The sequence below is a fragment of the Carcharhinus amblyrhynchos genome, chromosome 15, assembly GCF_965287045.1.
Source record: "Carcharhinus amblyrhynchos chromosome 15, sCarAmb.v2.hapA, whole genome shotgun sequence".
Taxonomy (NCBI): Eukaryota; Metazoa; Chordata; class Chondrichthyes; order Carcharhiniformes; family Carcharhinidae; genus Carcharhinus; species Carcharhinus amblyrhynchos.
The window spans coordinates 72266461-72293177 of record NC_137338.1 but is presented as its reverse complement, the minus strand read 5'-3'; the positions used below and the strand labels follow the sequence as shown (position 1 = coordinate 72293177).

Below are 26717 nucleotides of genomic sequence, written 5' to 3'. Positions count from 1 at the left end.
GTCTTCTCTCAGTGTTGATCTAATAGCATTAATTAATTAACAGAATAGTCCTGCCACCTTTTGCTAGCTTCCTGTGGTTTCAATATGCCAAAAAACCTTCAATATTCAGGTGCCATCCTTGGTCATCTTTCACCCATATTTCTGTAATGCCTTAAGTCATACAGACTTATTTCTATCTGTGCCAATGATTCATTCCTTTTGTTATCAATATTATGTACACTCAGATATAGGGCCTTCAGCTTTTCTTTTTAATCTTTTTTGGCTTCATCTGGTGGTGCAATCTTACAGTTGTATGTTCTGCCCCTTCCTAAATCGTTACCCAAATGCCTTCTCTGTTCTTTGTTGTTTCCCTTCACTTTTGTACATGGAGGAGTTAATTAAAAGATGAGAAATGAAGAACGGTGAATGACGAGATGTCCAAAGCAGACTGTCCGCAGTTGCCTAGTGTGCTGGCCCATACATCTCTACCTGGGAATTTCTGAAGGAGAACAGCTTCATGGCACTTGCTTTGACAAGGAAGTGGCAATGGGGATGTGTTGCCAAGTTTAATCTAACCAACCTGCTGCACTGTCTATGGATGATTCAAGATAACATTTTATGCTATCATCCAAAGCTAGGGTGATCTGCCTATGAGTGCAAGGCTTTCATTAGTGAATTCCTCTATTATTACTTGTGACAAGTTAGAGCATGCACTGTTTTATAAGGCCAGAAACCCTGAAAGGTAAAATATAACATTGATCTATGTTTTTTTAGGTTACATGATGTCATTCTCTTGGGCTCTTGAAATGAATGCTGGTTTCAGTTTGCAGCTGAGAACTACAACTTTGTTTAATTGACAAGTCAATTATAGACAGAGTGAGAAAGAGATGAGACACAGCAATTTAAGCTTGCATTGTGTCTGTAAGAGAGAAAGCTAACTGCATGATCATTGTTTCATTTTAAGCTTTCCCACGTTTACACCCAGCTTCGGTTACTTTTCACTTATTTCTTTGTGATCTGCTGTGAAAGTGAAGTCTGGGAGCCATTCGTTTGGCAAGAGTGTCGTAGGCAGGTTTATAGAATAACTTTGCCAAGGCCCAAGGCTTTATATAAGTGTTGCCACAATGGAAATGAGTGGATAGGCCCCCATCACGTTGTTTATATTATAAACTCTCTTCCACCCACTGTGTTTTGCTGGAGGAATAATCTTGCTCTTATCAGGAGACTTGCCTTTGTTTTCACTCGAGTTCTGCTCGATCCATTCCTGGAGACTATTTAAAAAGAAGTGAAAAAGGAAATGCTGAATAAAGTCAGTAGGTCTGACAGCACCTGTGGAGAGAAACAGAGTTAACGTTTCAGATCTAAATGAGCCTTTGACAGAACTGTTCTGTAGAAGGGTCATTTGGTCTTGAAATATTAACTCTAAATCATTCCACAGATGCTGCCAGACCTGCTGAATTTATCCAGCATTTTCCTTTCACATTTCAGATTTCTGTCATCCGCAGTATTCTGCTTTTATTTGAGTGACTGTCTAAATATGTTGTGTGCGCTGGGTACGTAGACTTTGCTGTAAAATAGTCTGTTTACTGTGAGCCTCACCATGTCTCCAACTCACTTGACTGTCACAGTAGTTCCAATACTCATTTTTTTCAGAATAAATTTGTCTGTAATTAAGAGTGACATAGGTACAACAAGATACTTCAGTAATATATCATAGAGGGTATACAATAAAGTTTTTAAAGTTTATTTATTTGTGTCAGAAGTAGGATTACATTAACACTGTAATGAAGTTACTGTAAAAATCCCCTAGTCGTCACACTCCAGCACCTGTTTGTATACTCTGAGGGACAATTTAGTATGATTTAATACACCTAACCAACACGTCTTTCAGAATGTGGGAGGAAACCAGAGCATCTGGAGGAAACCCACGCAGGTAGGGGAAAATGTGCAAACTCCACACACGCAGCGACTCAAGCCAAGAATCAAATAGAGCTGTGAGGCAGCAGTGCTAACCACTATGTCACCTATAGGACAAAAAGCTGCCATAAAGAACATTGAAATAAAAGACAGCTTAGCAGGAAAAGACGGACAGGCTCCCGCTGGCCAGATATTTTTACCATGTTATGAGAACTACCTGGTTATGTAAATGCAATAGTTTTAAAAAGAGGAGCTAAATGCATAAAACTGTGTTCCAGCTTCACACGTGAACCATTGATTTGGAAACTTGTTTTTTAAATCGATTGATTTTACTTGCACATAAAAAATGTGCTTGTGGAGGTTTGCTGCATGTACCAATTATTACACAGATGACTAATCTACAAGGGAAATGAGGGTTATGGAGAGAGGCAGTAAAGTGGAGTTGAGGCCGCAGTCAGACCAACCATGATCACACTGAATGTTGGAGCAGGTTGGAAGGATCAAATGGCTGATTCCTGCTATTTCTTGTACGTTGAACTGAGCTGAGAATATCCAATCAGTTATATTCTGAGAGAATGTTTCTCAGTTTGAGATGGTGGCTCCACTCATGACGCCTAAAGGACAAAGTTACTTGCTGTAGTTATACTCGCACCTCCACTCACAGCTTCAAACCCTGTCCAGCTCTGCCAACAAGGCTGCCCTCACAAAATCATACAGTACAGAAGGAGGCCATTCGGCCCATCGAATCTGCACTGACCACAATCCCATCCAGGCTCCATCCACTTAACCCCATGCATTTACCCTAGCTAGTCTCACTGACACTAGGGGGCAATTTAGCATGGCCAGTCCACCTAACCCGCACATGTTTGGACTGAGAGAAGAAACCGGAGTGTCCAAAGGAAACCCACACAGACACAGGGAGAATGTGAAGACTCCGCAAAATAGTGACCCAAGCTGGGCATCAAACCTGGGTCCCTGACACTGAGGCAGTGTTGTTGCCCCAGTGTGACTGATCTCACTGTGTGACCATTTCTACATTGTGGAATGATTTGTGGGCCAGTCCCTAGTCCTCCTATTCGTCCATATTCTACAATAGAATCCCTACAGTGCAAAAAGAGACCATTCAGCCTATTGAGTCTGCACCAACTCTCTGAAACAGCATCCCACCCACACTCTCCCCTGTGTCCTATCCCCATAACTCTGCGCATTTACCATGGCCAGTCTGTCTAATCTTTACATCCTTATTTACAAATAAATGTTGTCTTTGTGTGAAAATCAAAACATAATGTATTCCAGCTGAAGGTGGAGCTGGGATCTCAGCCATTTTTGTGCTAGTCACAAGGTTTGTTCAAAGATCACAGGTTAAATAGAAGTTTTCAGATCTATTCACAATTGTGTGGAAACGCATCCATTTGCCCTCCAAATAGTTTGACTATTGTTAATCTATTGACCCGAGTGACAATTTCATGTGTTTTTCCTGTTGTAGTAGTTGTAGTAGTAGAATCTACTTCGATGTCTCAGAATTGAAGGATCATTAACATTCAGCGCTGAGGTTGATGATGAAAATAAAGCAAAATTGTGATGGGAAAAAAGAATGGAGAGTTACTGTCATGAGGTTGGAGGAGCATAAACACTGGCATAGGTCAGTGGGGCCAAATGGCCTGTTTCTCAGCTGTAAATTCTGCACAAAACCGTGTTTTGGTATGCTTTCAGTTACAGTAAGAAGTCTCACAACACCAGGTTAAAGTCCAACAGGTTTTGTTAGCAAAAGCCACAAGCTTTTGGAGCGCTGCTCCTTTGTCAGGTAAGTGGGAGTTCTCTTCACAAACAGGGCATATAAAGACACAAATTCAATTTACAAAATAATGGTTGGAATGTGAGTCTTTACAGATAATCATGTTTTAAAGGTACAGACAGTGTGAGTGGAGAGAGCATTAAGCACAGGTTAAAGAGATGTGTATTGTCTCCAGCCAGGACAGTTAGTGGGATTTTGCAAGTCCAGGCAAGTCGTGGGGGTAAAAGATAGCGTGACATGAACCCAAGATCCTGGTTGAGGCTGTCCTCACGTGTGCGAAACTTGGCTATCAGTCTCTGCTCAGCGACTCTGCGTTGTGTGTCGTGAAGGCCGCCTTGGAGAATGCTTACCTGAAGTTCAGAGGCCGAATGCCCGTGACCGCTGAAGTATTCCCCAACAGGAAGAGAACAGTCTTGTCTGGTGATTGTTGAGTGGTATTCATTCATCCGTTGTCGTCGTGTCTGCATGGTCTCCCCAGTGTACCATGCCTCGGGACATCCTTTCCTGCAGCGTATCAGGTAGACAATGTTGGCCGAGTTGCAGGTGTGTGTACTGTGTACCTGGAGGATCATGTTCTCATGTGAGATGATGGCATCTGTGTCGATGATCTGGCACGTCTTGCAGAGGTTGCTGTGGCAGGGTTGTGTGGTGTCGTGGTCACTGTTCTCCTGAAGGCTGGGTAGTTTGCTGCAGACCATTGTCCTCAGCAAACTACCCAACCTTCAGGAACCATTGTCCATTATTTTGTAAATTGTGTTTGTGAACAGAACTCCCACTTACCTGAGGAAGGAGCAGCGCTCCGAAAGCTAGTGGCTTTTGCTACCAAATAAACTGGTTGGACTTTAACCTAGTGTTGTGAGACTTCTTACTGTGTTTACCCCAGTCCAACGCCGGCATCTCCACATTCAGTTACAATACCAATGCGGACTCAAAGGACAGTATCATCCCTGCCCAAGAAAATATAGTCCACAATTTGGCCTTTTAATGCAGTACACGTTGCACGAAAAAATCTTTGTGCTTTAAAGAAATCTACCAGGTGTCATGGTAAAATACCTGTACATTAACTGAAAATGTTCCAAATTGTGTGCATAATGTGCCTGTATATTAAATGGAAGTATTGCAGTTTTGTCTGAATAATAATTCATATCCACTGCTTGTCAACTGCAACCTGGAAGTTATAAAATGCTTCTGGAGGCATATTGGAATGTGTTTCAATCGGGGACGCTGTAATAGTATGTAACATTATCTCCAATTGCAATGGGATCTTGATCAATTGGGCCAGTGGGCTGACAATTGGCAGATGGAGTTTAATTTAGACGAATGCGAGGTGATGCATTTTCATAGATTGAACCAGGGCAAGACTTACCCAGTTAATGGTAATGTGTTAGGGAGAGTTACGGAACAAAGATATCTAGGAGTGCATATTCATAGCTCCTTGAAAGTGGACACAGGTGGACAGAGTGGTGAAGAAGGCATTCGGCACGCTTGGTTTCAAGGGTCAGACGTTGAATGCAGGAGTTGGAATGTCTTGTTGAAGTTGTACAATACGTTGGTAAGGCCACACTTGGAATACTATGTGCAATTCTGGACATCCTATTATAGAAAGGATATTATTAAACTAGAAAGAGTGCAGAAAAGATTTACTAAGATGCTACTGGGACTTGATGGATTGAGTTATAAGGAGAAGCTGGATAGACTGGGACTTTTTTCTCTGGAGTGTAGACTCCAGAGGGGTGATCTTATAGAGGTCTATAAAATAATGAGGGGCATAGATCAGCTAGATAGTCAATATCTTTTCCCAAAGGTAGGGGAGTCTAAAACTAGAGGGCATAGGTTTAAGGTGAGAGAGGAGAGATACAAAAGTGTCCAGAGGGGCAATTTTTTTCACACATGGTGGTGAGTGTCTGGAACAAGTAGGTAGTAGTGGAGGCGGGTACAACTTTGTCTTTTAAACATTTAGATAGTTACATGGGTACGATGGGTATAGAGGGATATGGACCAAATGTGGGCAATTGGGATTAGTTTAGGGGTTTTAAAAAAAAAAAAGGGTGGCATGGACAAGTTGGGCCAAAGGGCCTGTTTCTATGCTGTAAACCTCTGTAATAATGAGTATCAAATTTGTTCATAAGTTTTGAAAGTAAGAGCTCCTTGTTGGAAATAAATGACACATTTCGTTTCCCTCGTGTTTCCAATTTGGAAGCTATGTGAGTGATTCCGTGGAGTAGCTGCTGTAGGGATGCCTTGGTTAAGGACTTTGTCATGTTATTACAGCCCTCAATGGTTTGGTTAAATTCCAAAAGCATCATGTAAATGGAGTATCTAAAGGGCAGTGACGTCACGCAGGATGATCTCATTTGAAAGTTTGTGACAACTTTTAGAGAGGATTGGGTTGAAGACAAATTTTAGCGTTGCTGAATCAGCGGTTTCAACAATCAAGAGCATTGATATCGCAAACAAACTCTGATTTATACAGTAACTTCCGTGACTGCAGGGTGCTTTAAAGCTCTTTGTTGGCAATGAAGTCCTTTGATGTGTAGACACTGTTGTAATGTAGGGAAATGCAGCAGCCAGTTTGGATACAGCATACTTTCTAAAACAGCTATTGAGATAAATGACCAGGAAATCATTTTCAGTGAAGGATAAATATTTGCCAGGATATCATTGAGAACTCCCCTGCTCTTATCAGAATAGCGTATAAGATCTTTTTAATCTGCAGAGGTTTAGACTCATCTGACAATGCAGTACATTCTCAGTGGTAGGAGGCTGAGATCATGTGCTCAAAGCCCTGGAGTAGGATTTTAACTCTTGATCTTCTGAACCAGAGATGAGAGCATTACTGTCATGGCACATATCTCTTGTATTGACTGACATGAGCCAAATGCAATAAGCATGCGTTGTTTCCAGTAAAATCATGAGATTTTTTTTAAAAATAGGAGTAGATCATTCCACCAGTCAAACAGATCAAGGCTGATCTTTAATGCCATTTTCCTGCACTATCCTCATATCCCTTGATGTCTTTAATATCTATAAATCTATCAATCTCCTGTCTTGTACATAATGATTGAGCTTCCACGGCTGCCTGGAGTAGAGAATTTCAAAGATATACCACCTTCAGTGAAGAAATTCCTTCTCATCTTTCCCTAAGCGGCCTGCCTCTTATTCTGAACCTGTGTACCCTAGACCACCAGCTAGGGGAAACATCCTTCCTGCATCTACCTTGTCAAACTCTAAGAATTTTGTAAGTTTCAGTGAGATTGCCGTCTTTCTTGTAAACTTCAGAGCATTAAGGCACACTCTCCTTAATCTCTCCTCACAGGACAATCCCACTATCCCCAGGATTCAGTATTATGAACTTTTGTTGCATTCCCTCTGTGGCAAGTATGTCCTTCCTTGGTTAAGAAGGCTCAAACTACACGATACAGCAGGTGCATCTCAGCAAAGCTCTATACAACTGCAGGACATCTTTACCTCTGCACTCAAATCCTCTTACAATAAAGATCAACCTACCATTCCTGGTTGCTTGTTACACCTGCATGTTAACTTTCAGTGACTTGTGAACAAGGGCCCCCAGATCCCTTTGGACACCAACACTTTCTAAACTCTCACTATTTAAGAACAGCTCTCTTGGTTTTTCTACCCTAAAGGGCGACTTCACATTTTTCCACACCCTATTCCATGTGTTATGTTCCTGCCCGCTCACTTTGTCTGAGTCCTCTTGAAACCTCTTTGTATCCTCCTTGCAACTCGCATTCATGTTGGCAAACTTGGAAATATTGCATTTGGACCCACATCCTATTCATTGATTATAGACTGTGAATGTAAGGATATAAGCTTTTTTAAACCTAGCGTGATTGCTTTTAGAAACGCTATGGAATCTTTCTGTAATGAGCTCTGTTCAAGAGTCCTGGTACAGCATTACTGCCTCTGCTGCATTTAGTTATTGAAATGCAAATGTCAGCTGAATTTTAAATTGATGCATTTCTGATATTTTATTACTCATAATCTTGGTCTACTTAAGAACTAGAGCAGGAGTAGGCCATCTGGCCCCTCGAGCCAGCTCAGCCATTCAATAAGATTATGGCTGATCTTTTTGTGGATTGAGCTCCACTTACCCACCCTCTCATCATAACCCTTAATTCCTTTACTGTTCAAAAATTTATCTGTCTTTGACCCTGCTTCACTGGCAGGGAATTCCACAGATTCACAACCCTTTGGGTGAAGAAGTTCCTCCTGAATTCAGCCCCAAATCTGCTTCTCCTTATTTTGAGGCTATGCCCCCTACTTCTGATTTCCAGTGGAAACAACCTCCCTGCTTCTATCTTATTTATTCCCTTCATAATTTTATACGTTTCTATAAGATCCCCCCCTCATTCTTCTAAAATCTCAATCTGACTGTATTGTGAAAATACAAATAGCAGCATTTGGACCAATTCCTGTGTTGAACTTCAATGAACAATGTGGAAACATAACCAAGGAGTTAATTGTAACTTGCTAGCTCTTGATTTGTGGACACTGTTGTAATGTAGGGAAATGCAATAGCCAGTTTGGAAATTGCACACTTCCTGAAACAGCGAGTCAGCTAAATGACCAGAAATCAATCCCAATAATGTTGGGTGAGGGATACATTGCCAGGACCTCTGAGAAGTCCCCTGCTTGGTTTGGTGATTTTGATTGGAGATACTTTAACAGCAGTAAATAGACAATAAAGGGGAAAATACTAGTTTTATTAAATGAAAAGGAGAGTGAATCCATCTTGTGGTTTTAGTATCGAGGGCACAGCAGCATGACCTTAGTGGATAGGAATGACAGTTGATGAGGTTGAATGTTATTAACTCAGATTTTTCTGTCTGTTTCTGCCAGTGCAAAGTGAAGGACTGCAATTTCAGTGCCCATGAGAAGCTGGTTCGGATTCACGTGAGAAATGTAAGTGTTGTGCTTAATCTATTAGAGATATCAAAGTTTATAGCGTGGAAACAGGTCCTCTGGCCCAACTTGTCCATGCAACCCAGTTTTTACCATTAAGCTAGTCCCAGTTGTGGTTAAACTATTAAATGATGTGTTGCTTGAAGGGTTAAAACAGTGGTTTATTGCAGTGGTCCTCAAAGTGCAGCCCATGGTGACCCTGGCTGCCCACGGGCTGGTCCAATGCACAAGTCACTGACGTGCAATATCGCGATCAAAGCCGTAAAAGAGAGCAAGCCAGAACTCTCACTCCCACCATCCGCACAACACTACATTACCTAGACCAGCTCCCTCATATGTGGCCCAAATTGTCACAAGTGTGAGCAATAACAATGTAGTCTTATAAACAAGATTTATGATACTGTTGCAACATAAAACTGCAAGCTCAGATTTTGAACACAGTATGGCTAAAAATAAAGAGGACAAACTGGCTGAATATAGAACCCAAAATAGGACTGAAGCTTTGAAGAAGTCACACTGACTCGAAATGTTAACTCTGTTTCTTTCACCACAGATGCTGCCAGACCGGCTGAGTTTCCTCAGTATTTTTTGGTTTTTATTTCAGATTTCCAGCATGTGCACTATTTAGCTTTAATGAGACTGACGGTCTGCAGTTTGGAACCAGATGTCACCTCATTGACCTCTCATTAAAAGCAGTTCCATTCTTCCATCAATTTTGATTGTTCTTTTGCAGTTGCAAACGAAAGCAGATGAGGTTGGACCGGGCTTCCTGGGATCTTTATCCCTGCCTAAGTGGTCCACAGATGGAAATGTTTGAGAACTTGCACTCAATTTTGGTGTTTTTCAATCTGTTGCGTTGTTCTGAGAGAGTAACTTGGATACTTGTTATAAAATGTAGTCTATTCTTTGTTTACTTTTTGTGCACAGGCACACGGGCCAGGAGCAAGAAAAATTCAGCTAGATACACCAGAGGAAATTACCAAATGGCGTGAGGAGAGAAAGAGGTGAGCTGTTGTTCATGTGACTTTGTGCCTTAACATCAGAAATTAAGGTGCACTGCCTGTGCTGTAAGCAAGGCTTTCTTCAGTGAATATCATCATTGGAAGAAACAGGCTTAGGTCTAGATTTTCTGGCTTGATGAAAGAGTTTATGTTTGAGCTTGAAAAATGTGCTGACTGCGTGAGGTTGGGAAGACTGACTGAAGTGAGGAGTTTCCACAGTTTTGTAAAGTCCCTTTGTTATTGTTGAAAAGAATGCGTTTTGAGTAGGAGAGTTGAGCTGAAGGCACTGGGACGTAGGCAGGAGGAGGAATGTGCCAGATTGGGTACTTGTAATTTGGAAGGGTCAAGCAAGCAGAGTTTGGAGGAACAATAACTTAGTGACGGCATACCCACCCGCCATTTGCACTCTGACCCTGATGGGTGTTCTGCGGTCAGCCTTATTTGAATGTTTGCTATGATCTCCAGATTCTTCTCCAGGTCCTGCTAGACCAAAGAATGGAGACAAAAGCCACAATGCCCTGGTGCACCATAACGTAACAGTCAGATCTTGTTAGATCCTGATTGTTTACACATTTCAATCTAGAAGAAAGTATGAAAGCCCTTCTGTCCGTCATATCTTCACCTTAGACTTGGTTATGTTGCACTAAAGACCAGTGCCTAGTTTCTAATTAGGTTCTGTAACAGCTGCTCTATTTTAATAGTATTTTATCGTGTTCTTGAGACATTCCCATGTGCTGCACATAAAATAAGATAGTTTTGAAGTGAAGTCACTATTATAACGCAGCCAATTTGTACACACCAAAATCCCACAAAGTGTAAAGATATAACTACTTATTCTGTTTTGGTGAGGGTTGGTTGAAAAAATAATTTTCGCTGAGCCACTTGAGGAGCACACTTCTTTTCGAATAACCCCTTTGGGATCATTTCCTCCAAAAGGTAGCATCTCATACACACTGCCAACAAAGCTCAACAGACTTGGAGCGAGGCTTGAAACCTGACCTCCCAGCTCAGAACCAAAAGTGTTGCAACTGAGAATCTTTTTTTTTGTGCTTTGGGTATGTGTGTGTGCTCAGTTTGTGTTGAACTGCCTGCTTTCAGCCAGCATGGTTTAAATGATTTTGATACTTACACACGGTGAGCACTTGAGGGAGCATGCAGATTTTCTGTTAACTTCAAATCACTCTCTAAAAAGCAGTCTCAATTTTGGAGCACCTTGCAAAGAGTGATGTGCATAGGACTGTACCCTCTACTCGATTGTTCCCTCATGAAACCTCAAGGAATGTGTTACACACCTGGTTTTGTTCTCTTTGTTTGCCAGAGCGACCTGACAAGCTAGTGGAATGTGCCTGAGCTCATTGCTTCCCCAAAAATTACCCATTAAAAGAAGTTATTAATTTGTGATTGGGAAGGACTTGTCAAATTGTGTGCATTCTTCCATCAGTGTCATCCCTCGTGACATCTTGTTGTGAAGTGTTCTGTTCTGTTACTACTTATTGAAAAATAACATCATGCTGTTTGTCCATGAGAGAGGTCTCATATCAAACCTAGTAGGGGATCAGGCAGTGCGTGACTACAAGCTGTCTGTAAAACAATCTTCCTAAGAGGCTCAGAACTAAGTGGGCAAAGTGGGAAAATTTTTTTTACACAGAGAGAATAATTGAGACATGGCAAGTGAAGTGGAGACCAAATCACCCGATACAGAAATTGAGGTATTTAAAAAAAATATATAAAAGATGGGCAGGGAAATGGAATTAGATTTGACAGCACCAATAGAAGAACTGGTTCTGGAGATGGACCTAAATGCCGCCTCCCGTGATGTAATTCTATTGCGAGTACAAGTGGAATCATTTTCCAAATTTGTCTCTTTCTGAATTGTACTAACTCCTTTTCAAGTGGTCATCTCTTCATGATAACTTCGGTTAGTTTGTTCAACTGCCAGATTATTGGCTTCCAGTGTGGACTGAATTTTGTCCTGTTCTATATGTGGCTCAAAAGTTATTGAACCAATGCCACACTTATATTGGCAAATGGAAGCCTGATTATTCTGACATGTGATCTCTTTGTTTTTAAATCATTTAGATTATATACTGGCGCCAGCATAATCCATGCCCACCTCAGTGGTAAACCCCATGCTCTGTAGCCATAGACTTATAGTTATTTTGTTCACTATTTCCTCCTCACCAACTCAACATCGGCTTTTATGTCACGATGCAATACCACCACCTTGCTCAAACATCATTCTTCTTGTTTTAGCCTAAATTCTGCATATCAATGGGATATTTAGCAAAAGAGGAGGTATCACAGTGAGCAATTAACCTGTAATTTTTATATGCGCATGTGTGTTCAATTTCTGGACAGGGTCACAATAGTGATTGAAATTGGAAGCCCTTCCTGACTTCATTCCCTCTTCCAACCTGATGACTTTAAGATCAATTATAGTGTCACCTCATATAAGCCAGGAATTCGACCATCAGTTGATGTGATCTTTACAAATCATTATTAATGCATAGTCCCATAAACCATTTGGAATATCACCCGTGACATCAATTTATATGTGAAAATATAGCGAGTGGCACTTTCAAGCTCCGACTGAGCTCTCTCCAGTACTCTTATTATTAGATAATTAATAAAGGTAACAATTGTTGTCTATGTTGTATCAATTGAACTTTTACTGTAATTGGAAAGCGGGATCCCTTCGTCTTGCTTAGACTTTCTTAGTTTAATTCTTGGAGCCCTTCCAAGATGTGCCTTTTTGGAAAAATATCCCGAAGAGGACATATTAAAGAAGCAGTGACTGAAGTTTTTAAAAAGCACAGTTTTGCGCACTGCTTTGTTGCTACCTGTGTTTATGCACACAACTAGTTTTCACTGCGTGTATAATTTGGTTTGAACACATTACGCAAAGCTATTTTTAGACTCATGAGCCTGATTCGCAATGCCCAGGTGCTGCTATGTAAATAGCTTCAGCGGATGCAAGCCAGGAGACCAGAGTTTGAGAAATGTGGAGGTGTTACCAAGATGGAAACCAGGTTGACACCTTGACACCAGGCCCCACCCCCTCACTTCTAAACTCTTTTGAGTCAATCGAGATGAATGGAGAATATTAAATTTTTCTGTAAAAGGATGAGTTAGCTGGGCCGAATGGACTCTTCGTCAAAATGCCAGAGTGGATTGCATGGGACAGTTTTCCAGCAGCTGGCTATCAAAAGATACAGTTCAGTGAATTTAAGGGGGCAGTTTGGAACCTTCCTTAACTCTGATCCTGAGATATCACAATCTATTTTAGAATCATAGAATCCTACAGTGCAGATGGAGGCCATTTGGCCCAACTCGGGTCTGCACCAACTCTGCGACAGAATATCTTACCCAGGACCTTTTCCCTCGCCTTATCCCCATAACTCCACACATTTATCATAGCTAATCCACCTAACCTACACATGTTTGGACACTAGGGAGCAATTTAGTATGGCCAGTCCACCTAACCTGCGTATCTTTGGGCCCTGGGAGGAAACAAAAAAAACCCAGAAGAAACCTACTCAGACATGGGAGAAAGTGCAGACTCCACACAGTCACCTAAGACTGGAATTGAACCTGGGTCCCTGGCGCTGTGGGGCAACAGTGCTAATCACTGTGCCGCAGTGCCATCATGTAAATACTGCAATTATTACTGTTTAAATTGATAGGAAAATCTTGATTTTTCTAGAGTTCTCTTAGACATGCATTTAGAAAGAGCTATGGTAAACTCAGGATTTGCTAAAGTGATTCATAACCAGTTTTTAAAGTGTAAGCACTGATGTGACGAGAAAAGTGACAGCCAATTTGCACACACTCAGATTGCACAAGCAGCAATACGATAATCTCTTTTTAAATGTAGGCTGAGGAGTAAATATCAGCCAGGATCACAGGAGAACTTCAATGGTCATATTCAAAATAATGCCATGTGCACCTCTCAACCAAAAGACACAGCTTCTGACAATGCTGCAGTCCTTCAGCACTGTATTGGGAGAGTCAACCTAGATTTTGTGCTCAAGTCTCTGGAGTGGGGCAGTGATACCCACCGCACTGAACCACAGGTACAGTATCTACATGAATGAATTACATTCATTTCAGATTTATATGACCTCGACAGGTAATGTTCTCCCAGGATTTCAGCTGAAGGTTTCTTCACCTGGGCACAGGTTCATATCAGCTTGATGTCAAGAAAGGCCTTTTCAACTAGAGAGGAAGATGTGACACTTTATGCTACTCTAGTGTAGTTTCTGCTTTATGATCAGCACACTCCAGTATCCGAGTGGAGCAGTCTCTTAACTTTCTGGCGTGAGTGACGGTTGAATTTTTAGTGTCGCAGTGTGATTGTGGAGTTGCAGCGAAACCGGTTGAAAGGCTGAACATGGATCTTTTATTAAATGGCTGTTAAGGCAATTGTGGTGTTATTATCTTTCAGGAACTTTCCAACTTTGGAAAATATAGCAAGAAAGAGGAAAATGTGTCAAGACAAAATGCAACGAGGAGAGGTGCTGCAAACACAGCAGTTTGAGTAAGTGTCCATTCTGGGCTTTCTTTCCCCCTTCTGAGTCTTGCTGAATGTAGAAAATCCTACTTACCTGCCTGCCGTACTGGGGTTCGCACATGTGGCTGATGCTGAGCCTTGGTGCTGAGTGTGTTCAGCCGGTTGGGCCATGGAAGCCATCACAGTGTGCCTAAACTGTCTCACTGGATGCCATTGCACTAACTTTGGAGTGATCAGGAGCAAGAGCCTTGGCTGATGGGTTTTCACCCCACTGTGTAACCTTGAGATAAAGTGCTGAATCTCAGTGACTAATTACACTGCCATTTTCCCAAAAGTGCAAGTGAAATTACATTAGAATTTTGTAGTTGTATTTCCACTGCAAGTAATACCAAGACCCATCAAGCGTTCCATTGTACTTGAGTTTACAGATGCAATTGGCTGTTATATCTTGTGCAGTACTGCAGCAAACATCATGTTTGTTCATTGTGGGCACCCCTGCTGTTCTGGTTGAGATTGAATACTGAGTTCCAAGAGATAAGTGAATGTTATTGAATAGTCAGAGTAAGATGTGTCAGTTGCAATATTACACACACGGACTTGTTTTGATTAACTCAATGTATATTTAGATATCACTTTTAATTCATTCTTGGGATGTGATTGCAGCTGGCAAAGTTGGTATTTGTAGCCCACCCATGGTTGCCCTTGGGATGGTATTAATGAGCTACCACCTTGAACTGTTGTGTCCATGGGCTGCAAAGGCTCCCACAGTGCTATTAAGGAGGGAGTTCCAGGATTTTGACAAATGATGGAGCAGTAGCATTAAATATACAATGATGGTGTGTACCTTGGACGTGCTGGTCTCATTAGTAATATTTCACAGAGCATTCCAAGAGGGTCAGGGGTTGTATTTTTTTTAACAATTGCTTGTGTGCAATTAAGCTAGGTCACAGATCAACATATATGTGGCGAATTACAATGTGTTATCCGGCAAGTATCTATCTATATGTTAAAGAAAATTGTTCAGAGGTGATCTTTAGTACAATTTTCTTTGGTTTCTTGGGTGACCTTTTTAATTACAGTGAAGTGTCATATTCTTCTTTTATCTTTCAAGCCACAGTTAGGGGTTTAAGTGTGTTGAACTTGGCAAGCTCTGGTCTTTGCTCTGCAGCTGTAGACTGGTGTGGTGTTTTCTTTTTGTTGTTGAATTATGGATTACAGGGCAGTGATAGCTTGTTTCTAGTAATCCTTTCTTGCCAGCAAAATGAAGGGAAAATGGAAAAGGCACAGAAGAAGTTTTTGCAGGAAGTTTGAAGTAGAACAAGAAGGTCACATTGGAAGGCCTGGTGGCCCGCAGGAAGAACAAAATGCAAGGGAGCAGGCTCATCCCACCCAGCCCAACGGGACATGCAATAAAGGAGCAGAAAAGCAGGAAGCTTGTGGGAAAGACGTGGACCCTCTCGGCATATTGGCACAAAATGATGCAGGTATGAGTTTGAGACTCCTGAATGTGTTTATCTGTGGTAATTGTGGGACATTTTCAGGATAGAATTAAATTTATATAGCATCCATCACAAAGCCCAATGACATCCCAAAATGGTTTGCCACTAATTAAGTATTTTTGAATTGTGATCACTGCAAGGAACACCCTAGCCAATTTCAAGCACAACAAGGTCCCACAAATGGCAATGAGATAAATTAACCAGATAAATTATTTTTGTAATATTGGTTGAAGGATAAATATTGGCCCCTACTGATCTTTAAATTACATCATTTTGAAGATCTTTGGATAGAATGTGTACTGTCTTTCTGACTCCCTGGTGTTAGCAGCCGTATCAAACCTGATTAGAATATTTTAGTTTTAAATCTAATAAATAAGCGTTTTGAATGTAATGTCAGTCACTTCACTGACTTGTGTTTTCTTCAGTGCCTCAATAAAGCCACTAACGACATGGCAGTCAGCTGGGTTACACTCAATTTTTATGCACCACCATCATTCGTTGGGGCTTAGGTTCAAATCACAACCAAGACCGCTGATCCTACTGGTTCTTTATCAGGATGTTAAAGAATCCTGATTCTGACCAAATTTTAATGTGATTGAAAAGATGAGGAAAGCCAGCAAGGGTCAGTACCATTAATGGCAACTATAGCAAGGTTTGTGACCTGGTCTGTGCTCAGTTGCCACCAGAATATCATGAGACCAAATGTGTGAATTTTACCAGGAGCATAAAGAGCGTTTCTACAAAAGGTATCGGCACAACGTAGGTCCTTAAGTATGCGTGAGCAGGACTAGCTATAGGTTTGGAACTCTCCCTTCAGGTACCATGCTCAAAGAGGGCATTGGCAATCATGGAGTCCATGTTAACCTTACCTTAGAGCCATGGACCATCTTTTCTGGCAGTACATTCATCCAGTTTGCAAGGCTTTTTAGAAAGATTATTCTTTCTCTATTCCAATCTCATTTACTATCGATCTTTCCCATCAGCATCAGACTTTCTAAGTCACGATTCTTTATTACGTGCCCAAGAAATTCCAACTGTCTTTTCCCAACTTTAGTCAGCAGAGGTCTTTTAATCTCTACAGCACTTCTTCATTGGTGGCCTGACCTGTCCAATATATCTTCGTTACTCGTCTCAAACACTACAACTCAACTGCCTCATTGCTTCATTGGTCATCTACCACTCACTTCTGTATGTCACAAATAGTACAAAGTAGCATTCCAGGATTTTCAGCTTTGATTTCATGACTAATGTTGTGGTGTTTGTTATCCTTTCCATTTTCAGAAATGCATCTTTGGCCATTCCAATCCTTCGTCTCATTTCTTGGTCGCACTTTTCGTCTGATGTTAACATATTTCCTAGCTATCAAAATTTGTCTTCGGGGATGAAAGGGTTGACGTACGAGGAGAGATTAAACAGTTTGGGCTTATGCTGGCTGGAGTTTAGAAGGATGAGAGGGGATCTGATCGAGGTTTATAAAATTTTAAAAGGAATTGATAATGTAGACCAAAAGTTTTCTTTTATGGGGCAACCTCAAGGAGGAGGTCACAGGTATAGGTTGAGAGAAGGTAGATTTGAAACTGAGAAGAGGAGGAACTACTTCTGCTGAGTTCTCTTATGTGGAGATGCCGGCGTTGGACTGAGGTAAACACAGGAAGAAGTCTCACAACACCAGGTTAAAGTCCAACAGGTTTACTTGGTAGCACAAGCCGCAGCTTTCGGAGCACTCCCCTTCATCAGGTGAGTGGGATTTCAGTTCACAAACTAGTGGCTTGTGCTACTAAATAAACCTGTTGGACTTTAACTTGGTGTTGTGAGACTTCTTACAAAGTTCTGTTTTGTCAGAGGGTGGTGAATTTGTGAAACTCGCTGCCCTATAGCACATTGGAGTCTGAGTCGTTGAATGGTTTCAAGAAGGAGATAGATATATTTCTAATTTTAAAAAAGGATAAGAGGATATGGGGAATAGGTGGGGAGATGGATTTGAAACCAGGGAGAGATCAGCCATGATCTGATTAAAGGTGGAAAGCTGAATTTGCCAACTTCTGTACCCAATTCAATCTTTTTCATTGTTCACTGGGTAGGTTACAGGCAGCAGAATATTGGGTGAGTGATGTTTCCAGACACTGTGTAAGACGGTAAGCTGTTCAGGAAAGCATTGAAACAGTCTGGCATTTGGAGGTGACAACAGCTTCGTTCATTCACCAGCCAACAGCACCATGACAGATTGGTGTGGGCATTCATCTCATTAGCTGCTTGTGGGACTTTGCAGTTTACAAATTTGGCTGTTGCGTTTGTTGCCGTTTTGACATAAATTGCAAGGGCATGGACCTGGATAAAGGCAAACTGTCTTGTAACCATAGCAGCACCTTGTAATTACAATTACAAATTTAACCACAAGTGTTACTTGTATTTAATATTTTAAAAATCTGTTATCTACTTGGGTCATCCTGTAGGAAAAATAGTAGTGTCATCATTTTAGTTTTGTAGATGTCAAGAGGAATATTTGATAATTTGATATTTATCCTTTTATATGAAAAGTTCAGCCTTCTGTGAAACCTGAGCAAGTGGCCAATTTAAGATAGTTCTCTGTGGTAATGGCAGCTAACTGTGCCCGGCATCATCTTGGCGCTTTATGTTAACAGCGATAGGTTGTGCAGGAAATGCGATTATATTTAAAATAAACATGCTTTTGCTGTCAGCTCAACAAGGGAACCAGTGGCAAGACGTGATCCGAATGGCAAGTCAGCTGGCGGCTGAAGAGTCCAGGATGCTTGCCAGTGTTTCTGCATCTCCATTAGGCCTCCTACAGAGCAGCCTTGGCATCCCAGCTGTGAATGATTTTACAGTTTAGCTGTTTTGTCGGGAATTGCTTTTCTTTTTGTACTTTCAGAGGAGAATTCCTTCCCATTGTCCACTTCATGTGTGATGGGAATTTTTTAAAAAAGATACAAAATGTTGGAAATGGGTCAGTCAGTGCCTTTGAAGAAAGGTGGCAAGCTAACGTTTCTTGGGTGGGCCCTTTATCCAATGTCTGAAACGTTAATTTGTCCTTTTCTGTTCCGAGATGCTGACCTATTACATGTTTCTGGTATTTTCTTGGCTGAGAGGGTTGAGATGAAGCAGGGTGGGAGGAGGCTCATGGACAACATCGACATTGACCAGTGGTTTCTGTGCTGAGATTTCAACATGTAACCCAGCTTTTCCTCTTTTGAAGCTACTTCAGTGTCAGATCCTTTTCGTTTGCTAATAAAACATAATTTGGTCAGGTGATGTTCCTGCATACCATTCTTTTTAACAAATTATTCATATGTTTGGATGAATTATTCATGGATTTACAATGCAGTTTTGTGTTGTAAATAATGTCTCCTATGTTAGGAGTTCTGGGTTATTAATTCTCTCCCCCCACCTTTTAAAGATGTTGGTACGCTTGGGGCAGAGTTTTCCTGGTGCTAGAAGCCTTTTATTACTAGTTTCCTTATGCCTGTGGACTATGAGTGGGGTTGGAGGGGCGGTGAGGGAGAACCATAGACAAGTCAGGTCCTCCTTCCCCATACCCTGGTACTTCAGTGAACATATAAAATACAACCCTCCCCATTCTTTGGGAACCACAGGGACGCTGAAGTCAGTTGTGGACCTCCCCACCCATTGCAATATTGCTCAAGATGATTGAACTGCCAGTGAGTTCACATTGAAGAATGGAATACCCTGATTTTGTGTTTTGTGGTTTCCTCTCACCACTCACCAAGTCAGCAGTATCTGGAACTTCAGATGTGGTGCGATTCAGCTCTCTGGCTAAAGGGATCATAGCAGCCTGGGCAATCTGTCAGGCTCCAGTTACCAAGGCCCAACGCTGTTTTCAAATCTTCTCTGTTTAGTATTTACTGAATGTCTTGCATGTGGGAAAGAGAAACTATCAGTCCACTGAGTTAAGGGTCTTTGAATTAATTCATGTTGTGAGGAGTCATTTTGGAAAGAGTTCTTTGCCAGACTGACTGGATCAATTATGTACAGTTCTCTGGCTGTCAGCTTGCACAACCCCCTGTTGGGGGAACTGCCTGCCTGGAGTTGGATTTTGGCTCAAAATGTGAAAGTGATGAAAGGTTGTGTTTGGCCTTGCAGAGTCTGACAAAGACGAGGGCCAAGTTGACGCTGAACAAGCAAAAATCATCGTTGTGCCAAAGCAGATAACATCAGGCCTGAGCTCACTGATGGCCAATTACAGCAGCTCGTCTGACAGTGAAAGCGACCAGCGGCCAGAGGGTAAATCTGAATAAATGGCATTTTTTCTTCTCCTCGGGAAGAAAGCTCCAGCTTTGTTTTTTTTTTAAGATCTGTCATCATGTTAAATGAAATTGTCAGATTTAAGAGTAGATGCATCTATGTAGATTTCATTTCTTTGAACTAACTCCATAATGACAATGTCACTCTAGGTTAGCACAGTGTTCTTTCATCTTTTCATCTGGCTGTCCACCCAGCTCAGACTGACAGCCTGATGGTTATGTATGGAAATTACAATTCTTACTGCCGTCCAGAAATATGACTTGTGATCCTTCTTTGTCTTTGATAACCCACAAGTTTCACATGGGTATCCCTTGGCTGAGGACATTTTCCTCAGAGATTCACAATTTTGGCTTTTGTAAGCTGCTGAACTGTGTCAAATTGTTAGGATAAAGCCATATCGGCTGAGATAGAATTGCTTGCAGTTGCCTCACGTTATCCAATTCCTATCTGAAGCAGGTAGTTGTGTGGGTTTCACAGTCTTTATGATCTCTGTAAAAACAGAGAACACTTCACTGAAGGTCAGTTGAGCCCTACCTAGTGAATCGCTTCTTGGTCTTTTGGCTAAGATCTAGTATAGTATTGACATGCTGTGTTTGATTAAAGTCATTAGGTTACATTTCAGCTTTGTTTGAAGCAATTTTTTAAGAACGGCATCTCAGCCTTTTGGCTAAGATGTAAATAAGATCAAGCCTTTGGAGGAGGAGCTATGCCTACTCCAATCAGCTTGGATCGGGAATGTCTCAACTTGTTGAGACTCTGAATTGAACTTGATTTGATTGAATTGGGATAAAAACAAAAAAAAAAGAGAAATGTGGTACTTGAGTGCCAAAGCTGGAGACTGAATGGATACTTGAATGGTTCTTAATATTGGAATACTGTACCTGTCAAGCCTATGGCCCTCAGCTTCACAGCATTGCAATGTTTTGAGGTTTAAAATCGTTACCTTTTTTCACACTATCAAAATGATGCAATGTTAGAACTTGGCACCTAATATTTGCTTTATTTCTGTTAGAAATTCCCATCCAGGCTGTTAGCAAAGCTGTGGAAGAAAACAGAGTCTTACTGGGATCTGCCCCGAGGAGTTCAAATGAGCAGGAAATTAAAGAATGTGCAGGCAGAATTCTGAACTCAAAATCACATAACCAGTTCAGTCCCAGGGGTGGAAGAAGAGGTCAAGGCAGAGGTCGTGACACACAAGGAAGGAGAACTTTCCAACAGCCATTAATACGTCGGCCAACCCTGCTTGAAATGGTGAGAGCCTTTCTGTGTTTACTGCTTTCTGATTCCTCATAGTTATATTTAAAATAAATTTTGTATGTTCTTCATTTGATAGAAGTTTTAAAGCAATTCACTGAACAAAACTATTAAAAGATCACGTTAACTGTGTGTGAAAGTGCTGCAAAATATTTTGGCAATTTTTTTTCATTCCATTTTTCTCTTTCCCTCTTTTTACTGATTTTTTTTTTCCCCCTCCCTTAACCCAGAGGCTGTTTGAGCAGTCTCACCTGAGGTCAGTTAACTCTTACAGATTGGGCTCAAAACTCTTGATCTGTTATCTCCATACCATTCATTGAGCGACTCATTTGTTACTAACCAAATTTACACATCCATAGAGAAGTCCTTTTGCGTTAGTTGTTTCAGGATGGGCAGTAAGCTGGAAAGTGCATTGGTAGAAGGATGCCTATTGATGGAGTACAAGAGGTGTCTAGTCCGAACTCTCCAGTCGGGGGAAAGTGAAACCATTTGTTGTCGAGTGGGGCATGTGGTTCTCCTGGTAACGAAGTGTTTGTTCAGATACATGCATAGATCTGCGCTCCCCAAAAACTTCACCATCTTTAGCCGTCACTCAGCGACTGTACCTGTTGATGTAGTGAGTTTCGGAGATTGTTTCATCTTCCTTGAGACTTGTATTTAAAAAAAATGAAAACGTGACCTTAGACCACATCTGAGAGTGAAATATTGGATTGGCGAGGGTAGATTAATACAGTGCAAATTTAGACACATTTTTGATACATTTGTATATATTAGATAGGACAGTTGGAGCTAATATTGCACAGAAAATATTTCATTCAGAAACCTTCAAAAGATTCCAATGTGGATGGTTCAATGGATTAAAACATAGTCCGTTCATCTGTAGATTGGTGTTGCATCTACCTGAGAGTGATATATGCCTATTATGCTCCCAAGTCAAATAAGCTTTGGCAATCTCAATTCAGTGGCTATTAGCCTACAGTCCAAAGCTGTGTGTAATTAGGGGCAGTTACCTGCTGTAGTCACTTGGTCACAAAAAATAGTTGAAAGTGTGTGATATTCAATCTTTATTGACAGAAATATTGAAATACAGCACAACATGGACTCAAAACTGGAGCAGTAAGTTACACAGGTCCCTCGTGGCAAAACTAGACCCGCAAAAGCCCATGCTACCAATAACATCACTTGCACATGCTCGTACCCACTAAAGACATCAGTATATACATTCAAATAGGAAGATGTTTATTATAACACTGTCTAACAACTACAGTTTACTGGCTGAATGGGCCTGCAGCAAAGATAACTAACTGTAACAACGCACACCAATGCAGGCTGGAGTAGGCTTTAATATATGTGGTGGGGACAAAATTCTGAATTGCTTTACAATGATTGATGATGTGTCAAAAGTGGTGGTCTGTTCCCTTCTCCAATGCTGACATCTTCCACATATCTTATGTAAATATTAAAATAGAGGGGTGGGTATTTAAAATAACACCCATTGTAGTGTCAGAAAGCAGTTTCAGGGAGAAGTACCAGACACCAGAGGACTTTAGCTTATTGGAGATTTATCATTTTGCTAACCCTTTAATATATCTTTTTTAAAATGGGGTATTTTTGGTGAAGCACCACTGTTTGCAATCTTTTTCTTTTGTTACAGTTGCTGGCCCGTGACATACGACATGAAAGAAATGTAATCTTGCAGTGCGTTCGGTACATCATAGAAAACAAGTTTCTGGGCCTTGAACAAAATGGAACTGCAGCCACCCCTGCCCCTAGAGTCATTTCATGTGAAGGGGCAGAGCATGCACACACACAAACTGCAGAATGCAGTGAGACACACGGACTTGAAATACAGGCACCTGAACTCGAAGTACACACTGTTGACAACCCTGAAGCTGAAGAGATTGTTGGAGGACCCACAACATCCCCGGCAAACACAGAATCAGTTTGGGCAGCAGAGGGGCCTCAAACGGCACTGCCTGTTGTGGATGATGAAATTTGGGAGTTACCACAAGCTATGTGCGAAGAAAGATGATCAAGCCAAACGTGGACACTTGGGGAAAAAAATCCTGGCAGAAACGAGATAATTGTATGAATCATTGTAGACTTGCAATATTTCTCAAAATTTTAAATGAATGGAAAAGAATGGATTTATTTCTAATAAATGAAACTGGCAAATTTTTTGTGGCCATCTGGTGTCAAATCGTTTACTTGTCAACTTCTTCGAAATGTACACAAAGTTTGGTATAGGGAAGCAGTTGACATTTTTAAGTGATTAATGTTTTGAGTGCAATCTCTCTCTTTTATTGTTCATTTTATGAAAGTGTGAAGTTTAATATTTCTTTGGTGTCAAAATCATCTTTTTGTCGATTCCTGTGAACAATGCACAGAATAACGTCAGGAGAGAAGCAGCTATTGGACATGACGCCTGCCCACTCCCACCTCTCTCTCTCTCACACTCTGACACACACACACACACACACCAGCCCCCCCCCCAAAACACTCTCACAACCTCCCATCCCCTAAACACACACCAACATCCCCCCGCGCCCCCCACACACATACAACCTTCCCAACCCCATGCGCGCACGCACACATACACACACCAACCCCCATTCACCACCCCCACACACACACACACACACACAAACCTCCCCTCCCACCCCCCACATACACACCAACACCCCATACACATACCCTTTCTCCCCCATACACCCTAAACAATGGTGTTGAGAGTAGCAAAGTGGTTGGGGAAACCCAGTTAGAATTTTATGCTAAAGGGCAGGGACCCTTCACCCATGCCCAATCAAACTACATTCAGAGAGCTTCTTGTTAGCACTCAGCCTTTCGCCTCTCCCCCCACAACCTCATGCCTAATTTGAAATTATTTAAAAATGTGCACGCTGCCAAAATTTGGTTCCAAATATTAAAAGCTTCCCTTTCACCCTGGAGCTGAAATGCATGCTTACCAAGTGGTACAGGACATGTTTTCAAGCTGTGTCTCAGCAGGTCTGTGGAGATGGATGAACAGTTACTGTACTGAAATGCTGAATGGTTACTGAACTGAAATGTTAGCTCTCTTTTTCTCTCCATTGATGCTGCCAGAGCTGCTGAGAATTTCTGATTTTTATTTCAGATTTTGACCCTCCTCGGTATTTTGCAATTGTTTCTTTTTGCCCACTTTCCAATGAGCTGCCTCCTGGTCTGATGGTTCATAGGTCAGGTAGTCCAGCAGCTCACATCATTTCCATGTTAGAGCCTGCAAATATTTTCCCCTCTCCAGTTAAAGTCTGCGACTTCCCGAACTCTGCGGGAAGGAACAAATCTAAACGTGACATTGTGAGAAGTTGAGTGATTTATCCAAAATTAGAAATTGGTTCTAATAATCTTCCTCATCTTCTGCTGTTTCGCGATTGTTATAAGACATCACTAAAGTGCTTAGACTCTGGGTGTAGAACTGAACCAAGTGCAGCAGCATTGAAAAACTTGAGAGAGATGTTTGTGCAATTTTTGCTAAAGACAAACCCTAATTATTAGCCAATATGACTACATGCTGAAAGATTCAGGAAGGTGCAAGTAAAAAGCACAATCAGTTGAATTCTTGGTAAGACTGAAGTTTGAGTAGCAGTGATTGAAATCAGTGTCCAATGTAGATTGGAGAGATCATGAACTGTTGAGTCTTGAGTAGAATATCTGTATTTTCCATTTAAGTCACATTCATGTATGAAAAAGAAACTGAGGGGGATCTTGCCTAATTTACTGTGGCCTTAAAGGAGAATTCCCCATGACATTTTCAGTGCATATTTTTCACAGTTGGCTTAGTTGCGGTGCTTAATACCTGTCCAAATTTGTCCATTTTGTTTTATCTTGGGATCCAGCTCTCAGGAGGTCACTGTGACAATATTCCACGTGTCCACTGTAATGCCGAGAGATTCTTCTGCTTTTCTTAAGATGCAAGCCACTCTTGCCTCTTGCATTGACAGCTGCTGTAACTGAGATATACCCATTATCATTTTAAGGGTCAAATCATTTGGTGCAATATTAACAGGACAGACTGGGAGTAATAGTGGGAGACCACAGTGGGATGATGACAAAATTCAAGCCCAATGAAGATGTTAGTGGCCTTTTGCTTCTCTGACCCCCCCCCACCCCCAGCCTATTTACCTGATAAGACCCTGTTATCGATTTAATCCTTGATTTAAGATCTTCCTCTTTTTGAAAGTGATTCAGGCAAAGCTGATTTTTAGAAGTGATGTTATGAAGTGCTACTTGTTACAGATATCTTGTGTTTGTATACAGCAGCAGAAACCATTTGACCATTTACAGAACCCCTCTGAAGGCAGTGGCTTCTTGTGTCATTTATATTCCAGAAGAAAAATACATCCAAGTCATCGGCTTCTCAATTCATATGTTTCTTTTGAGCCCATTACAACTTTGATTGGAGCATCAAAACCCAGGGTGCAGAGTTCACTTTTTCTCCTGTTGCATAAAAATACAGAAGTTCTAGTGAGCCTGATGCCAAAAATGGAATTTCTTGATGTGGCAGCTAGATTATTTCAATGGTTTATTCAATCTTGGCTAAATGGAGATCATATCAGAGTTTGAGTAAACTTCTTTTGGGTCATTTCTTCCAATTCTAAGAATGATTGATTCCCTCCGCCCTGCCTCCTCCCTTTGTTGTTATTTCTTGCTGTATGTTCAAGAACATCCTGAACTTTGCTCATCAGGGTAGAAAATTGCAGAGCATTGAATTTATGTTCAATTATGTCTCTGGTATTGCCTACTGCCCTGTAAATGAAGTCTATTTTTATTGATTCGAGCAAAGCCGAAGGGCTGGTTACTGAAAGATAATCATTGTATAGCTAGAGTATGGCGTAAGAGGGAAAAAAGTTTAATTATCATCCTGGTTACTATACTGTCATACCAACTCCTCCAATACCTGTGCCCCATGGCTGCAGTTTGTACTATCTACTTGGTGGGGCTTTTGTGGGTCCAAACACAGAATAAAGCATAATTATTTAATGTTCAAGGCATCTTGACAAAATAGCATCTTTTCCCCAGGTAACTGAGAAGGATTTTGAACACAGTTCAAGGTGAGTCTCATTTGCACAGGTCTGGGTAAATAAGCTTTAAAGGAAGCTCAAGCATCATCACCTACAAACACTTGTAAAAGTGAAGTTGCAGCTTGGGTATATCACAGCTGTGTTTTGAACTCTGCTCTGGATCTGACCCATGTTGGATAGTTACCGAGGTAACTTGCATCATAGCAGGTGATGGCCATTTGTTAACCGTTCTAGCTGGAATTGATCAAGCTTAAAGTTTCCCAGGTGATTTTTATACCATGTAACTCTTGGGGTCCCAATATGCACTTATTTGTGGCCCAAGAATCTTATTCTGCTATGAAGCAATGCTATGATGTGCTTGTTACTGTGTGTCAATTAGCATTGGGCCCTGATGGCACTTACCTGAGACTGTTAAAGTAAAAGTTTATTTATTAGTCAGAAGTAAGCCTTTCATTAACACTGCAATACGGTGAAATTGCCCTAGTCACCACAGTCTGG

General features: G+C 41.3%; 1 protein-coding gene across 1 annotated transcript in view; it reads left to right on the top strand.

Annotated features, from left to right (window-relative positions):
- nufip1 (nuclear FMR1 interacting protein 1) overlaps positions 1-23563 on the top strand; it is a 34176-nt gene extending 10613 nt beyond the window's left edge. Inside the window, exons 4-10 of the mRNA XM_080204180.1 lie at positions 8552-8614; positions 9542-9618; positions 14060-14152; positions 15383-15609; positions 19744-19884; positions 20918-21156; positions 22814-23563. Coding sequence (XP_080060306.1) covers positions 8552-8614; positions 9542-9618; positions 14060-14152; positions 15383-15609; positions 19744-19884; positions 20918-21156; positions 22814-23191 — 1218 coding nt within the window. The 3' untranslated portion in view covers positions 23192-23563. The remainder of the gene's footprint in view (positions 1-8551; positions 8615-9541; positions 9619-14059; positions 14153-15382; positions 15610-19743; positions 19885-20917; positions 21157-22813) is intronic.
- The last annotated feature ends 3154 nt before the right edge of the window (positions 23564-26717 follow it).